Consider the following 18,996-nt stretch of genomic DNA (forward strand, 5'->3'; position numbering starts at 1 on the left):
TACTATCATATATATTTGGAGAAGTCTATCTTAGACTTCTCCAAATGTAAGAATGGAAAAAACCGGATGAACAATGCTTATGGTAAAATAGAGAAATGAAGTAAACGACCCCTACATATTTGTACAATGTTTGTCCCGTGGCTGTGGGCAGGTTAAAAGTAGCTGTTTTTTTTTCTTGTTTTACTTCTGTTTTTTTTTTTTTTTAGAAACTTTTTCCCTCTTTTGTTGGTAATGTTTTTTGTTGACAAAAACTCAAAAAAAAAAAAAAAAAAAAACAAAACAAAAAACAAAACAAAACAAAAACAAAAACAAAAACAAAAAAAATTCAAGCCAGTCTGGTTAAATTGCTAAAATTTAAAGATTTAATTATAATTATCATTAAGATATAAATATTTGGAATAAATCAATATCTTATATTTAAAAAAAAAAATCAATAATGAAATTTACTCTTATCAACTTTTTTTTTTTTAAGTTATACTCGATCACCTCTCTCTTCACTATTTTGGACTTTTAGGTATGTGCATTGTTATACTCTAGGTCACATAATGTGAGATTGTTTCACGAATCATTATTCGTGAGACGTGTAAGGTCGGGTTGAGTGAATATGCAAATGTAATACTAAATCAGGAATAAAGTTTGTGTTACTTATATAATACTTTTGGAGACAAATGTAATACTTTTATATTTTGATGTGAATGTATTACTTTTTTCATCAAAAATATTTTATTTTTTCCCTTATAAGTAATGTTACACTTATAAAGAAAATGTAATACTTTTGATGAAAAATGTGCTCCCTCTATCTCATTTTATGTGTCTGGTTCGGCTAACGAGGCTTGACTGATGTTATTTTTAATTTAATTTTGGAATAAGGGTCAAATAGGCCACCCAACTGCACACCAAAGTGCAATTAGACCATTGAACTCAAAAAGAATGCAATTGAGCCATTGAACAACACAAAATAATGCAATTTAGCCCAAAATGACTTATTTACCTAGTGTATCAAGTTATCGATTTTAAAATTAATTTTTTAAAATAACTTTTAAAATAAATATATAATTAAAATATAAATAAATAAAAAACAGAAACTGCCGGTCACCATTTTCTGTTTTTTTTTTTATTTTAATTTTATTTAATATTTTAATTATTTATTTATTAAAAATTATTTTAAAAAATTAATTTTAAAATTTGTAACTTGCTACCCTAGGCAAACAAGTCATTTTGGGCTAAATTGCATGTTTTTGTTTTGTTCAATGGCTTAATTGCATACTTTTTGAGTTCAATGACCTAATTGCACTTTGGTGTGCGGTTGAATGGCCTATTTGACCCTTATTCCTTTAATTTTTTATAACATTAAGTTTTGTATTAGTATACAAAATTTATATATTTAGAAACTACACTAAAACTACTATTAAATACAAAAAAAATCAAATTTAAAAATGGATACAAAATACTAAAGAAAATAAACAAATAAGAAAGAATTGGTTTGACTAATAAATAGTATGAGAGATAAAATGGGACAATGGAGTAATATTTTTGCATCAAAATGTAAAAGTATTTCTAATTTTTTTAATTACAAAAGAAGGGGGATACCCATACAATGGCTCGAAACCTAGACCTCCCACGTAGGGGAGCAATCCGATACCGGTGGACCACAAGCCACTTGGTCCAATCCAAAATTTTTATTTCTAATTTGATATTATATTTGTTAATATAAGTATCACATTTCATCTGGACCCAACTCGTATGACGAATCAGGATCTCTGAGACGTTCTCGGACAAATTTTTGCCATATATTCTTAGTTTGTGGATATGTTATTATTTGCTTGGTGCCCCAAATTTCCTAAAACCAGTCAAAAACACTAGAATCCTATTCCAATTCGTGGGCGCCAAGGCTATGACTAATTGACTATGAGCCACCAATCACCATTAACATTAACATACACTATATATCAATCGAAGTCAAATTGAGGGAGGGTTCATTTTCATTTCGCCCATCATATCAACCATATCTCAACTGTCGGCCGGCCGGCAGTCGGCGCAGTTTTCCGTCAACAAAATGGAAGTCTCGATCTGTAAAGCCGTGGGTTTGTGTGGTGTTGTTTTGGTCTCCCTTTGTGGCCTCGCAATTTTCCACTTTGTGTGGTGGAGACCCAAGAGGCTGGAGATGAAGCTGAAGCAGCAAGGGCTGAGAGGCACATCTTACAAGTTTTTGTATGGAGACATAGTTGATATGAACAAGTTGATGGCTCAATCATGGTCCAAGCCCATGGCCTTGCACCACAAAATTGCTCAACGAGTCAATCCCTTCATCTTCAACATGGTCCAAACCCATGGTACTATACTTTTTAAAGAATTATTTCTATTTTTAGATTACTTATACATTTAGTACATGTATTAAGAAAAACAACACTTTTTGACCTCTAAATTATTTCATTTTTATAATTTAGTCTCTATTAAATGATTTGAATAAATTTTGCTCCTTAATTGTCCATTAAGCTGTACTTTTAGTTCTTATTATTATATAATTATTATCAAATTTAATTTAAAAAGAATGTTTTTATGAAGTTGTTTTTTATCATTTAGAATCAATATATATGATAAAAGTTTCACTTTCTCCATGACAACATTATTTTTAATAGTGAATATTAATTTTAAATAATAAAAATAATTTCATATGTTAATGGAGTTTGACAATTATATAACATAGGGACTCAAAGCGCAACATTATGGATATGAACAATTGATAGCTAAATTTGTTTAAATTAACTTACACGGACCAATTTCCAAAAGGCAAACAATTCAGGAGTCAAAGGTGTTATTTTCCTTAAGTATTATTTTTGTTATATTTTTGAAGTGAATAAAGAATTTGTCGTTACTACTTGAGAGTGTAAATTTGGTAAATTCGCTTTATGACCTTAGTCTAAAGGATCACAAAGAGGTAACCAACTTAGATTGTCCATAACAAAGTGGTTCAAACCAAGAAGAGACAAATTATGCCATGGACTCGGATCCACCTTGCAAGGTGGACCCGGGTCCAAAATGACGCAACTTTGCCTATCTGGATTAACGGTGCCATTAGTGCATCGCACTGTTTCCTCAGTCAATAATTTATTTATTTATTTTTGTGAAGATAGAGTTAAAAAATTGTGAATATAGATTCAAAAATTGTGTTATACGGTTGATATAATTGTGAATATAGAGTTCAAAAATTGCGAATATAGAGTTTTGTAATTGTGAATATTGAGTTTTGTAATTGTGAATATTGAGTTATGAAATTGTGATTATAGAGTTCAAAAATTGTGAATATAGAGTTCTATAATTGTGAATATGGAGTTCTGCAATTGTGAATATTGAGTTCTTTAATTTTGTATATCGAGATTTAAAATTGTGGATATTCAGTTCAAAAATTATGAATATAGAGTTCTAAAATTGTGTATATAGAGTTCAAAAATTGTAAATACAGAGAAATGAATTCTTAAGACAAACGGCAAGTTAACACAATGAAGCAATTTCTTTTTTTTTTTTTTTAATTTAAACGGCATCATTTTGTTTGTCGTTTTGAACCCAAGTCCACTTTGCAAGGTGGACCCGGGTCCATGGCATAACATTGGCAAGAAGACCAAGAGAGTCAAACTTGTAGTTACCAAATTATTAGCGTGACGAAATGACAAATTAATATGGAGAATGAATTTCAAAACTTATTCATCATCTCAAACATGGACCAAAGAAGCACGTAGAATATGAATGAACGTTTGCAGGGAGAATATCTTTGAGTTGGAACCAAAGAAGGGCAAGGGTGACGGTGGCGGATGCAAAATTGATAAGGCAGGTACTGGAAGACAAGCATGGGAATTTCCGAAAGCCGCCGCAGAACCCTCTCATAGATCTTCTAACAATGGGAGTCTCCAACTTGGAAGGACAAGTTTGGTCTAACAGAAGAAAGCTCATCACCCCTGCATTCCACCACGACAAGTTACACGTACGTAAACCTCTCGCCTCTGATATGATCTTCAACCACGAATACTATATCCCTGGTAAATGTCTGTTAGCTGATTGAGTTAATTAAAGATCCTGTTTGGTAAAATATTGGCTTATAGGCCTTTTTGAACCACTATTAATTATTTGATTTAGTTAAAATATCAATATAAGTGTTTGGTTAATTAGCTTTTTGCAACTCCAAAATTCTAAAATTCGAAAAGCTACTCTAAGTAACTTTTTCAATTAGCTTTTTCAAAAAAGCAATTATATCAAACAGCTATCAGCTAACACCTAATTTACCAAACACTTTTCTACAACAGCTAATGTTATCAACTAGTTATACCCTCTAATTAACACAATCAGCTAACAACTAACAACCATTTACCAAACAGGGCGAAAGAGTATAATTAGTGGATAACATTAGCTGATTGTAGAAAGACGCTTGATAAATTAGCTGTTAGATGATAGCTGTTTGATATAATTTCGTTTCTCAAAAAATTAATTGAAAAAGTTGCTCGGAACATCTTTTTAAATTTTAGCACTTTGAAGTTATAAAAATATAATTAATCAAACACTTATATTAATTTTTTAATCAAGTTAAACAGCTAATAATGGTTAAATAAATCAAACTTAGCTTATAAATCAACTATTTTACTAAACAGGCCATGCCGGAAAATACTAATCCTCCTCAGCTCGGTCGTTACGTTTTAATATAATAATAATGCAGGGGATGGTTCCGGCATTTTTGAGCAGCTGCTCCAGCCTGGTGAACAAGTGGAAGGAATTAATTGGTTCCCAAGAATGGTACGAACTTGATGTCATGCCCCAAATGCAAATCTTTTCCTCAGATGTTATTGCCAGGGCGGCGTTTGGGAGCAGTTATGAACAGGGAAAACGGATATTTGAGCTTCAAAAAGAGCAAGTTGTGCTGGTCATTGAAGCCGCCCAATCTTTATACCTCCCCGGATTCAGGTGAATTGATTTGAAGTAACTTAATTGGAGTGTATGTTTACCTCAACTCTACTCTTCGAACGATTGATCAGGTTTAATTTATCTCAATGATTTGGTACGTATGTACAGTTATTTGCCTACAAAGAAGAACAAGAGGAGATATGAGATTGACAATGAGATCAAATCACTATTGAGGGACATGATTCAGGAGAAGCAAATGGCAATCCACGACGGGAAAATGGGCGGTGAGGATCTGCTGAGCCTGTTGTTGCAGTGTAAAGATGAGGGAGGCACAGAATTGTCCATTGAAGATGTGATTGAAGAGTGTAAGCTCTTCTATTTTGCTGGTCAAGAGACCACTGCAAACTGGCTTACATGGACGCTTATCGTCTTGTCTATGCATCCAAACTGGCAAGACAAGGCCAGGGAAGAAGTTCTGAAGATATGTGGGAACAAAACACCTTCCCTTCAATCACTAAACCACCTTAAAGTTGTAAGCATATCATGCATGCATTTTGATTACAAGACTGGAATAAGACTAATCTAGTCGAGCCTCGATCTGGTCCCACTTGGAATAGTTGGTCCTTAGGTAACATATATGTCTGGTTTGCATGCAGGTTTCGATGATCCTGAATGAAGTTCTGAGGCTATATCCACCTGTGACTACTCTCTTTCGTTACACACTCAAAACAACAAACATAGGGAACATTTGTGTACCTCCGGGGGTGGAATTGCATCTACCTATAATAGTTTTACACCACGATACCGAGTACTGGGGAGATGACGCAGAAGAATTCAATCCCGAGAGATTTGGGAGAGGCGTTTCGAATGCAGCAGCAAAGCAAGAAATAATGGCTTTTTACACATTTGGTTGGGGGCCAAGATACTGTCTAGGCCAGAGCTTTGCGGTGATGGAGGCTAAATTGGCTCTTGCCATGATTCTGCAAAACTTCTGGTTTGAGCTGTCGCCATCTTATGCACATGCTCCGCATACCATCATAACTCTACAACCTCAATATGGAGCTCCCTTACTACTGCACAGGATATGATATCATATGATGCCCCTTTAATTTTGTATCTGCAGATGCTTTAATTTGCAGTAGTATATTATTAATGAATAAAAGTTCCATTTCTCATTTGTGCTACCTTAAATTTCATTGATGTAATCAAAAGTATACAGAGATCCTAGAGTGGCCTTGACAAATCAATACAAAAGAGGCCCCTGGCCTTAATATCGATCTTAGCCATAACTCCCTATGTAGAGCAACCCAAGGTTGTAGTATACCTAGCCGTAACTTACCTTGTATATGTGGTGAGATGAACATGGACAAGCCCATTTAACCAAGCTCAAGAAAATACCCACTAAAGATATGATCACTCAATTCTTACCTCAAGAGGCTGCCTCTTAAATCTACTAAAAATCAAGCAAGCAATAGACAATTCAAATACTGCACATGTGGCCCTTAAATTATTCTGCACCTCAAGAATGTGACCGGAGGATATGGACCACATCCTCCGTAAATGCCCTGTTGCGAAAAGTGTTTGGGATAATCTACTACCTAGTGCCCATGCAAGATTTCAGAAGATGGTTCGATGCAGGAATTAATGGTTTTGATAGCAGCAACCGCAAACATAAGCAGAGCATCATTTTCGCACATCCTGGTGGTTATGGAAATGGGAAATGACTAAAGGTCCTGTTTGATAAATAGCTGTTAGTTAATTGGGTTAATTAGAGGGTATAACTAGTTGATAACATTAGCTGATTGTAGAAATGTGTTTGGTAAATTAGCTGATAGTTATTTGGTATAATTTCTTTTCTCAAAAAGCTAATTGAAAAAGTTACAAAAAGTGAATTAACCAAACACTTATATTAATTTTTTAACCAAGTCAAACCACTAATAGTGGTCAAATAAGCTAAAATTGGCCAATGGACTAACATTTTACCAAACAGGGCCTATGTGTTCTTAGACTATAAAACTGATTTAAGCAGTAGAGTCTAGTGGATCAAGGAACAAGTAAGAGAAATTAAGAGAAATCAATGAGGCGTTCGCAAAAGCTAAAGGGATGGGGATGCAGCAGGACTCCAGGACCTGGAGGTAAATAAAGTGGTCTAAACCCCCAAGGGGTTGGGTTAAGGTGAATGTAGATGGAAGCCTTAAGCAAGGGAATGATGGCGCTAGTTGTGGTGGCCTCATCAGAGATGAAAATGGCACATGGCTAAGTGGTTTTATGTATAAAATTGGATCATGCTCAGCAAGAGGAGCAGAGGCATGGGCACTTCTAAAAGGAATTCAACTTGTGCTCTCACTTGGCTACAATCAGGTGATATTTGAAATAGACTCCAGCGACATAGTTGAAGGATTCTGCAATGACATAAAGTATGAGAATCTGGTCGACAATCTACTGATGGCCTGCAAAAGAGAAGCAAGGAACCTTAAGAACTATAAGCTGGAATGCGTAGCTCATGAACATAATAAACCAGCAGATATGCTTGCATGCAAGGCTGGGGTGCTTGGGAGAGGAATATATATCTTAGAATCTCCCATTATTGAAAATTTTGTATGATATTTGTTCAATGAGGAAGAAATAATATTCTATGTGGGGACTTGAGGTTTTGTTCGTATGTATGTGGGGTTGTGGTGGTTCGAATGTAGTTAATGGGGACCAACATGGCTTCAATTATAGTGACTAGGGATTTTTTATTAGGTAGAATGCGTTTCTGCACAATGTTGGATGCTTAAAGACATTGGGGTCCACTGTGCAATTGGTGTTTAACTTTGTCAGAATTCCAGGTGTGTTGTGTTGTCTTTTTTAATGTAGTTGTTTGTAGTTTTGATGCTTTGTTGCTTAATGACATTGGGGTCCACTGTGTTGTCTGTTTAGCATGTGTTGTGCACTGTGTATGATGCTTTTGTCCTCATTGATTAAAATATGTCCTCATTCTTTACTTTAAGTGGACTAGAATCCTACAAATTTAGTCTTTATACAAGGCATAGAGGTAGGATAGAACAATGTATTGCACAAAAATACTTGGGAGGTCAAATTAAGGGTTTTAGTGGAATAGATTATGATGAATGGGGTTTTATCACCCTAAAAGAGAAGGTTGGTGAACTGGGGTATAAAGAATGCAACTTTAGGTTCTTTTCAGTTGTCCAAGACTGTTTAGTGGAGTTGGGGTCAGATACTGAGACTTTCAGTATAGTTAACAGTGTGATTAGGCCTAACAAAGTTGAAGTTTGGGTTGCACCAAGTTCCTTAATTGTTGAGGATGAGATCATTGAGGAAGGTTATATAAGAGAATCTGAAGATGAGTTTGTTTCTGTTGAGGAAGAATGTAGTGATTATGAAGAAGATGCTGACATAGAGGAGAACATGGAGTTGATGGTTATCCAGATGTGAATGTTGAATTAAAATTGTTAGATGAAACACCTATTGCAGGGAGTCATGGTGAGGTTGAGAGAAATGTATGGGATTCTGTTAAGCCTCCTGAAGTAGTTGTAGCCCCTCCTACTCTGTGGCTAGGTAGGACTTTTAAGGATAAAGCTGGGTGTTGGTTTTAGGACTTTGAAGCCCACGGAGGTCCATTACAACCAGATGATTGGCAGATTCACCGGAAGAATATATAGAAAGCTGAATGATTTGTTTGCCAGAAAATAGAATATAAGAAATAGATAGGAAAAGAATATGACACGATGATTTTTACGTGGAAACCGAAAGGAAAACCACGGGCCTTTTGGATGGTGCCAAGCCTAAATTCACTATTTTGTTGTGTGATTGTTTGTACATGTTTGTGTAGGAATGAAGCTATATTTGTACATAAAAAGAGCATCTTCTTGTCGATCTTCTTGTTGAGGGAATGAGAGAGTGAAGATGGGGCATTCTTGTGTGAGGAAGAGTGATGGAATGGACACTTCATAAGAGTGATAAAGTGGAAGAGTAGTAGAGGAAGAGTGATAGAGGAAGATTCCTCTTATGTGAAGTAGAATAATGTGTCCCCTTTCCTTGTGATCCTCCCTTCTTTTATAGTGGTAAGATAAAAAGTGTCCGTTGGGTGAGTCAAATGGGATAATTAATAGGATTTAATAGGAAAATAATGGGGGATAATGGGGTGTCCGTTGGGTGGCTAGTGTGTTATGAATAGCAAGTTATAATGGGGTAATTAATGAGTGATAGTGGGTTGTGAGGGGATTTATTGTGGGCAATTAGTAGGGTAATTATTTGGGGGGAGGGGGGGGGGGGGGTTATGGAGATGTTTAGGTGTTTGACCGGGTTTAAGTGGTCCAACCGCGACTAGGCGATTCAAACGGATTCTCATATTGGGTATCCATCAATGGGTTCAAAGATGCTATGCACACTTATGGGATGACAAATGGAAAGCAATTGAAGTTTATCAAAAATGATAAAGTAAGATGTGTAGCTGAGTGTACTGGATATGGCTGCAAATGGAGAGTTACTTTAAAGAAGGATAATGATGATTTTTCTTGGAGAATATCTTCATTTAATGATGACCACTGCAACTGTTTGTGGGTTTAGAATAAAATGGTCACTGTTGCATTGGTAGCCAAGAGATGGAAGAAACAAATTGTAAATAATTGCAAATAATAGTGATTGGAAGATGGAAGAGTTTAGGGAGACTGCTTGCACTACTGATCATTTTCATATCAGTAAAAGCCAGGCATACAAAGCTATTTCATTAGCTAGGGCTGCGACTCAAGGAGAACAAACTTTGAACTTCAATAGAATATGGAGTTATTGCAAGGAATAGAGAAGACCAATCCAAAATCAACTTGTGTGATTAAGTTATCTGATCTAATGTATGAGAGTGGTTCAAGGAGACTGTTAAGGGTATACATATGTTGGGAGGCATGTAGGGAGGGATATAAATATTGTAGACCTATCATAGGTGTGGATGGCTGCCACCTAAGAGGTAAATTTGGGGGTATGTTGCACACTGCAGTGTCCATTGATGCCAATGATAATCTCTTTCTCATAGCATATGCCATTGTGAAAGGGGAAAATAAAGAGTCATGGTTGGCTGACAAACATCCTGCTCAATGGTCAAGGTCTCATTTCTCAGATTGTTCTAAGAGTGATATGCTTGTGAATAACATTTGTGAGAGTTTTAATGCTATGATTTTGGATGCTAGGAAAAATCCTTGTTGAACTACCTTGAGATATTGAGAAAACAAATTATGGTGAGGTTGTTTGAATGTAGGCATCAAGCTGCAAATTGGACATGCAAAATATGTCCAACAATTGTTTCAAAATTGTTAGTGTTTGAGAAACAAGCTGGAGGGTACTGGGGTATCAAAGTGAAGAGTGTTTATTTGAAGTGAAGGGAGCTTATGATCATCATGCAATTAATCTTAGGTCTATGACATGTTCATGTAGGAAATGGCAGTTGACTGGCATTGATAAACACTGTTTTTATATTTAATTTAGATTGATCATGTGTGTTATGTCATATGTGCTATTTGGCTTAAAAGAGGGAAAATCCAGTTACTTGATTATGTGAATCCTTGCTATTCAGTTGAGAGGTATATGAGGACTTATGCTATAAGTATTCACCCATTAGTTGGGCCTGAAGAGTGGCCAGGCAGTGATAGACAACCCCTATTGCCACCTTTATACACTGCAAAAGTTGGAAGACCAAAAAAGATGGAGTGCATGTATCTAGATCAAGTGTGAAGCTTCATTGTACAATATGCAAGAAAGGTGGACACAACAACAGAAGATGTCCCCGAGTAACTCTAATACATTGTAATGGATAAATAATGTTTACTTTGAGTACTTTTACTAATGTTTTCATCTTTTATATTAATGTAGAGGAGAAATATGGAACCTGAGATAGAAGGAAATATAGAAGGACAACAACCTGAAATTGATGAAAATAGAGAAGGCCAAGAACCTAAAATTGAAGGAAATAGAGAAGGCCATGAACTTGAAATTGAAGGAAATAGAGAAGTCCAAGAACCTGAAGGGCAAGAACAAATTGTGATCCATACTCAATCTGAGTTTGAATCTGAATCACAAGTGGAATCTGGGAACACTTCTTTGTTTGAAATCCCAGTTGAATCTCATCACAGTTTATTTGGTATTAACAACATCATAGTGCAAGTTGTAGCAGATCAAGGTGTAGCAGATGGCACAAGCAGAGTGGAACACCAAAAAAAGGTCATGCTGATGAAGGCCAAAGGAAAACAGAAGGCACTAGGGCTACCAAAGAAGAGAATCATCATGAAGAGAAAGTACTCCACAAGATCAACAACAAAATCTAAGTTTAGTAACACTGCAAAAGACCAAATTGCTTTAGATTGAAAAGTGGATGGCTTATGTATGGAATCTGTTGGACTACATTTTGGCTTGTGTATGGTTTAGTATGTATTAGGACTAGTATTAGGATTCTTGTATTTGAGTCATAGTATGACGCCCTATTCTAGTCTCCCTATGATTCCCAGTCTCCCTATGATTCCTCTTGTATATATTCCCCCTGTCTGTACAATTGCAATCTAAGTTTATTCAATACGATCCATTCAGTTCTCATCTGATATCAGTTATGTGACACCCCGTAAATCCGAATTCTATTTAAGGATTAATTAAGTAATTAATCCTAGCTTAATTGATAGTTTAATTCCTAAAATCCTAAAAATTCAATAGTCGGGGACTAGAAATTGACTAGTCAACCCAAGTCAATGAGTTGTACTTTAAGCTTTGTGAAATGTTCCCTTGTCTCCTTACACTTTTTCATCTTAGTAAGGGTAAAGAAGACCTTTCACCTCATGATTGTATTCCAAGCTAACCTAGAGTTATCTTTCATTCTTTTCCCTAACACTCTAAAAAGAAAAAACTCATCCTTCTCTAGAATTTAGCTAGCTTCTTCTTCAAGCCAAGTTTGGGCATTCCAAGATCTTTCAAGTTGGTCTCTAAGATTCAACCTTTCTTACTCTTGAGCATATAGGAGGGTAAGATCATTGGTCCTTTAGTGTTTTTAGTACCTTTTAAGGTGTCTTTTTCTAAAGATGAAATCTTTGTTGCGTTTTGGTGTGTTTGTGAAGTAGAAGTTGAAGGAGAACCTTGTTAGAAGCTTGTAAAGGTGTGAAAAGTGAAGTTGTAGGCTACAAGAGGTAACCCATGTTTTACAAAATCTATTTTCTTACCTATATGATGATTTCATGACTTCTACATGTGATTTTTGATATGAAATGTGAAATTTGATGCATTGTCTTGTGAGAATGCATATCTAGAGCATGTTATTAGGGTTCTTGTAACACCCCAGATTTTCAAGACTTTTAAAACTTATATAATAAAGGTAAATTCTCATTAAATCCCAAACAGAGCAGTACTAAACATAAGAATACGGGGTGTTATGCCACATCTGAGCTAGAGAACTCATATGCACAGGCTAAACTATCTAATTGTCCTTAAACAACATCATTACATCATTATGGCACGCAGGCCGAATATGAAACTATCTATCTAAGCCTTGGGTCCTCTAGCGCGCTCCGGAGCTAATCGTCTGTGCCTGAAAGCCAAATATATCTGTTCAGCGAATAATGTTGGTAACACACTCCAATGCGTTGAAATACAGTATAAGTATATATATATATATATATATATATATATATATATATATATATATATATATATATATATATATATATATATATATATATATATATATATATATATATATATATATATATATATATATATATATATAGATATAGGAAAAACCATTTTGAAGCAGGAAGATATATCCTAGGAAACTCTAGTTTAAAAACCGGAATAGACTCGACAAATAGGGATAAGCACATTCAACAGTTATAACCAAGCATATAAAGATACTAGCATATATCCTATGGTCACAAATTCACTTCATCTTATTCACGTCATCATTTGATTCGTATCTCATCACACAAGCATACTTTGGTGGCGCCACAGGACCAATCGCATGCCCATACATGAGGGTCAGCGCATATTGCTCTGACACGACCCGCAGCACCCTGCCTCGTATCGCAATACGAAGGGGTCGATCGCAACCGACCGATGAACTGCAGCTCATCATAATGTTTGATCGCAACCAAACAGTGGACCGTAGCCCAAGAGTAGTCATCTGACCGCAGCCAGGGATATGAACCGTAGCTCATGTAAAACGTTTGCTCGCAACCAAACGGTGGACCACAGCCCAAAAGTGATCATCTGACCGCAGCCAGGAATATGAATCGCAGCTCATGTAAAACGTTTGATCGCAACCAAACGGTGGACCGCAGCCCGAGAGTGTAATTCTGACCGCAGCCAGCTTCTGAACCGCAGCCCAGGAATAACCAATTTGATCGCAACCAAATTGGGGTATCATGCACACATAACACATAGCAAGCACATGCAACCCACATTAACACATTGGGAAAAGGGGAGAAAACGTATAACGAAACCTATGCGTGGTCATCCACATACTAGGAATAATCCTAAGGGGTTCATACTTCTTCACCTAGGCCAACGGGATACCAATTCAACTTGCATGCGATATATAAGACTCATTTATCCTACAAACGGTACCCGAAACATCAAACTAGACTTAGGCACGATAAACGTAGTCCGTTGGGACACCACGAGGGTCGGGGAAACATCAAACAGGGAAGCCGGAGTCCCGAAGTGGACAATTTCCAGCGGGTAGCCAGTGGGTGGAAGGCCACCCGCCGGTGACTAGTCTCCGGGCAGCGGGTGCCCTGCGGGCAGGCGCCTGCCCGCCGGCTGCCCGCTGCCGGCGACGCCCTTTTCGGGCAGCGGGTAGGTGGCGGGTCCCCCTACCCCCACTGACTCTTTATCAAAATAAACGTCCCGGGATCCGTTGTGGAACCCGAAACCATGCTTAGACACTTTTAAACGCAATTGATGACACCACGTAGACAATTATCGGATCAAAAGCAAGAATCATATAGCACATATCCTATCATGACTTCTAAACATAATCAACACCCGAACATGCGAAATCCCACCCAATTATATCAAGAATAACACAATACGAAATTCCCAATTTTAACCTAGGGCTCTAATCATATTCAAATCAATAAAATCATAGTTCATCTTTCAATTACCAAAACATCAAGATTCATCAAGAACATCACATAATCATCAAGAACCTCTTATCATCATCAAGATCATCAAGATCACACATAAAATCATCTCACAATCATCAAGAACATATCATTAATATCATAAACGATTCATCAATACACAAGTATAGAGAGGAGGCCAAAGAAGATAATTATAGCAAGGAAAATAGGTTTTGTTGAGACATGGGTTACCTCTTAGCCTTAATTAATTCCTTGGCTATGAAGGGTCTTTCTTTAAGCTTTCTTCTTTCTTGATTTCTCCTAAGGGAATTCTTAGAACTTCTTGTGTGGTGAGAGATTATTGTGTTGTAAGATCTGGGTGCCTCCTATAACCTTATTTATATATTTAAGAGTTCTAATTAGGGTCTAAGGGTTATGGGTTTACTAATCCTATTCCTTATAGGACTAAGGACTTGTTTTTAGGGATAAGGGTCCATGGTCCATAGTGAACCATATTAATTAATTAAAGAGAATCCTAATCATAATCTGAATAGTAAAAGGCCTACTTCCATTATTCTTAATAGATAAATAGGTCTAGGATTCCTAAATAGAATCTGACTAGTAAAAGGTTTACTTCCTTTATTCCTAATAGGCTTAAAACTCTAGTTTAGGCAAGGGTCCACGATTCATGGTGGACCTTATTAATTATTTAAAGGGGAAACCTAACCAATTTAAATCATATTTAATTATTATTAACGGGATTAATTAAATAATCAATCCGGGATTGAAGGCCGTAACACGGGGTGTTACACTCTCCCCCCCTTACGAGAATCTTCGTCTTCGAAGCTTAGAAGTCATTACAGGGATAACGAGTCAAAAGTAGTACGGTGGTCATATTGAGAGAATGTATTCTATGGGGAGAATATATATTTGTATATCTATGTGTACTGGGTTTTTGGGAACGATTGGGTTAAATGGATTAAGAGAGTGGGTTTCAAACTTGAGGACAAAGTGAATTTAGGAATTAGGATCAAAGTTTTCAAGGTTTGCAACTTTAGGAGGTGAGGTTGCTACCTTGTATGGAATCGTTAAAATAGGGAATCAAGAATGGGGTTTGAAGGGTAGGAAGGGTTTTGTAATAAGGAGGGGCTCGGTTATCTAAGGGAGGGAAAGGGATTCGGCTAGGATGGGTTAAGGGTTCTCGATTCAAGTGACTATTCTGGTTTGATGCTTTGATCACGACGTATTGATGAACTGATGATCCTTCTCCTTTGGTGTTGGCACTTGCTTTACTTTAAGATCCTTGTCGGACCTTGCTTCCCAAGCTTAAGTTTCATCCTTCTTTTCTATCTTGAGGGAATCGCCCATGATGATTTAATACTTACTCCTTTAATGCGTCCAAGGTCTTGACCAAGTTTGGTCAACCAAGCCAATCTTTTAGGGCGTACTTCCCAAATTCTTCCCAAAGTCTCTTGGGAGTCGATAAACTTTGGGTTGACTTTCTCTTCTTATTGAATTTCATCTCCTTTTTAGTGAATGAAATTCTTAGTAAGACTTCATGTCTTCCCCGAGGTTCGGCTTGTTGTGCCCTTTTGTGTTACTTTTAATGATAAAGGTGCCCTTGCATGCTCTTTTTCTTCTTGAAGTGCAGTTGGTTACCTAATCTCGTTGTGGAATGACTTGGTGACTTTACGAGTCATCTCATTTCCTTGTGGGTCCTTAATAACCCTTGAGGCCTTGGCACAAATGTGCTCTTTTACTTTTTGCCTAGCACCACGGACTACGTCGTTCTTGATTTCATACAACTTGTAAGGAGCCCTCTGATTTGCTTGAACGATACCCACGGTTTGAAGGGGTCCCTGTCCATCCTTAGCATTTTGACTTTTAAGGCCTTTGTGAGTCCTTAGCACGAGTTCCCAACTCGCCTCCTTGGTTTGCACAATCCTTCACGCCAATCATCCCTAGTCGGTTGCATTGTAGAGTCCAACTTCAACTCTACGTGTAATGCAATTGGTTGTGCTTTTCCGACGGTGTCTTGCGTGTCAAGGTCTTTTACCGAGGACACCATGTTTGGGCAACCCATGGTTCCTTACCCAAGACTCGCGTTCATCAATCGAGGCACACAAGTGCGCCATGAATCAATAAAACGAGGAGTTAAGAAATCAGCACATTGTACCAGTGGGCGCGAGGTGGGCGGTCGTCCGCCTGCCAAGCTCCTATCAGGGCCCCGTCAAGGTCCCGCCAAGGTCCCGTCAAGGACCCGTTAGGGTCCCATCAAGGTCCCGTTGGGGACCCACGGGAAGGTGACTAGGAAGAGTGAATTCCTTCGGGAAAAATCCCAAAAATGCACAGATTCAAGTCCCGACAAGCCCCATGCCTATGTGCACAATAAAAGGGATTTGAATACATAGGATGACCCATCGTACAGTGTTATTGATCCTTTAAGCACGAGTTTTCTAGATGATTCAAGACTCTCGTATGTTCTTTCCGCTCAGTAGGTCGGGTCCGGTTTCCAATTTAGCAACCTCGTCATCTTCACCGGGTAGTTGGTTATAAGCCAACTTTGTCTTTTCCTTGCTTGATTAATGATAAGCCTTCTTGGTTTTTCTTGGAGTTCGGCTTGTCGCTCGCTCTTTGTTCAATCCTTTGGTGACCAAGTGCTTGGTGATGTATTTCTCTTCCTTGGAATGCATTTGATTGACTGCCCTTGACGTCGCATGGTGTTTTGGCGATTTTGTTTGTCACATGCACTTCTTACGGTTCCTTAAAACCATCAAGGTCCTTGTTCCAAGGTAAGACCTTTATTGCAGGGAAGCTTTAGTTGTATGATACTTTCCACACGTCTGTTGCCTCTTCTTGTCATATCGAGCCCTTTTCGACAATTCATGCTAACGATTAAGAAAAGATGTTGTTTATGCACTACTTTACTTCCTTGCATTTAATTGGCATTCCTAGTCCTCTTTACAGGTGGTCTCCCACTTCTGTTACTTTTTCTTTCGGTTTGTTCCTGAATTTCCCATTTGTAGAAGTTGGATTCAATAGAGGTCGACAGCACTGGTGTAGGCTTCGTTAGGGGTTCGGGGTTTGCTTTCAATTAGGGCATTCTGGGTTTCGTAGTTGGTGGTCTGTCACAGACTTCTTTATCTTGATCGTCTCTATAGGATCTAATTCTGGTGCAAAACGAGCCGGTTGGAGGAATTGTTTGTGGTATTACCTGACGGTGGTCATCCCTTGTTTTAGGTGGAGAATTTCCTCGTAGCCGTGCTCCTAGGCATTCCCAGTTGAACCCCCGGTTGTTGCCCATAAATGGGTTCTTCGTGGATTTACCAAAGATCGGCCTCGTGTCTGAAGTGGAACGAGGCTATCTCTACGCGGCGTTCCTCTAGGCATTCCACTAACCCGAGGATTTTGTTGAAGGTTCGGATCCATTTTGTGAGGAGTGTGGGGTCCTTGACTGACTTCTTGTTGGCGTCATGCTGCTGGTTTTCAGGGCAAATATTTATTGTAATGATGAGTCAGTGTGCTGCACCCTTACCTTGGTGTGGTAAGCGTAGGGGGGAGTTCTTTTAAATTAGTGAGGGATAAAGTGAGGGGAGGTTATGTGTAGGTTTCACAATCACACCGCGCGTCCTAAGATTCCTGAGTCCTATGTTCCTAAATACCTAGAGTTTAAGCCTATTATCCTAAAGTCTGGTCTTAAGAGTCTTATCCTATGGTCAAACTTAGGCTCTGATACCAACTGTAACACCCCAGATTTACAAGACTTTTAAAACTTATATAATAAAGGTAAATTCACAATAAATCCCAAACAGAGCAGTACTAAACATAAGAATACGGGGTGTTATGCCACATCTGAGCTAGATAACTCAGATGCACAGGCTAAACTATCTAATTATCCTTAAACAACATCATTACATCATTATGGCACGCAGGCCGAATATGAAACTATCTATCTAACCCTTGGGTCCTCTAGCGCGCTCCGGAGCTAATTGTTTGTGCCTGAAAGCCAAATATATCTGTTCAACGAATAATGCTGGTAACCCACTCCAACGCGTTGAAATACAGTATCAGTATATATATATATATATATATATATATATATATATATATATATATATATATATATATATATATATATATATATATATATATATAGGAAAAACCATTTTGAAGCAGGAAGATATATCCTAGGAAACTCTAGTTTAAAAACCGGAATAGACTCGACAAATAGGGATAAGCACATTCAACAGTTATAACCAAGCATATAAAGATACTAGCATATATCCTATGGTCACAAATTCACTTCATCTTATTCACGTCATCATTCGATTCGTATCTCATCACACAAGCATACTTTGGTGGCGCCACAGGACCAATCGCATGCCCATACATGAGGGTCAGTGCATATAGCTCTGACACGGCCCCGCAGCACCCTGCCTCGTATCGCAATACGAAGGGGTCGATCGCAACCGACCGATGAACCGCAGCTCATCATAATGTTTGATCGCAACCGAACAGTGGACCGCAGCCCAAGAGTAGTCATCTGACCGCAGCCAGGGATATGAACCGCAGCTCATGTAAAACGTTTGATCGCAACCAAACGGTGGACCGCAGCCCAAAAGTGATCATCTGACCGCAGCCAGGAATATGAATCGCAGCTCATGTAAAACGTTTGATCGCAACCAAACGGTGGACCGCAGCCCGAGAGTGTAATTCTGACCGCAGCCAGCTTCTGAACCGCAGCCCAGGAATAACCAATTTGATTGCAACCAAATTGGGGTATCATGCACACATAACACATAGCAAGCACATGCAACCTACATTAACACATTGGGAAAAGGGGAGAAAACGTATAACGAAACCTATGCGTGGTCATCCACATACTAGGAATAATCCTAAGCGGTTCATACTTCACACCTAGGCCAACGGGATACAAATTCAACTAGCATGCGATATATAAGACTCATTTATCCTACGAACGGTACCCGAAACATCAAACTAGACTTAAGCACGA

General features: G+C 37.9%; 1 protein-coding gene across 1 annotated transcript; it reads left to right on the plus strand.

Annotated features, from left to right (window-relative positions):
- Positions 1-1,959: 1,959 nt before the first annotated feature.
- Positions 1,960-6,074, plus strand: LOC109178365 (cytochrome P450 CYP72A219-like). Its single transcript, XM_019328014.1, has 5 exons — positions 1,960-2,333; positions 3,759-3,979; positions 4,706-4,950; positions 5,059-5,422; positions 5,547-6,074. The coding sequence occupies exons 1-5, from the start codon at positions 2,057-2,059 to the stop codon at positions 5,976-5,978; spliced, it is 1,539 nt and encodes a 512-aa protein (XP_019183559.1). The 5' UTR covers positions 1,960-2,056; the 3' UTR covers positions 5,979-6,074.
- Positions 6,075-18,996: the final 12,922 nt, after the last annotated feature.

This window comes from Ipomoea nil, unplaced genomic scaffold, assembly GCF_001879475.1.
Source record: "Ipomoea nil cultivar Tokyo-kokei standard unplaced genomic scaffold, Asagao_1.1 scaffold0818, whole genome shotgun sequence".
In the NCBI taxonomy this organism is placed as follows: domain Eukaryota; kingdom Viridiplantae; phylum Streptophyta; class Magnoliopsida; order Solanales; family Convolvulaceae; genus Ipomoea; species Ipomoea nil.

What these genes read in the sequence shown, in the direction of transcription:
- LOC109178365 (XM_019328014.1), top strand. Translation starts at nt 2,057, where the DNA reads ATGGAAGTCTCGATCTGTAAAGCCGTGGGTTTGTGTGGTGTTGTTTTG. An exon ending in TCCACCACGACAAGTTACAC is followed by an intron (nt 3,980 to 4,705) that starts GTACGTAAACCT and finishes ATAATAATGCAG; the next exon opens with GGGATGGTTCCGGCATTTTT. An exon ending in TTATACCTCCCCGGATTCAG is followed by an intron (nt 4,951 to 5,058) that starts GTGAATTGATTT and finishes ACGTATGTACAG; the next exon opens with TTATTTGCCTACAAAGAAGA.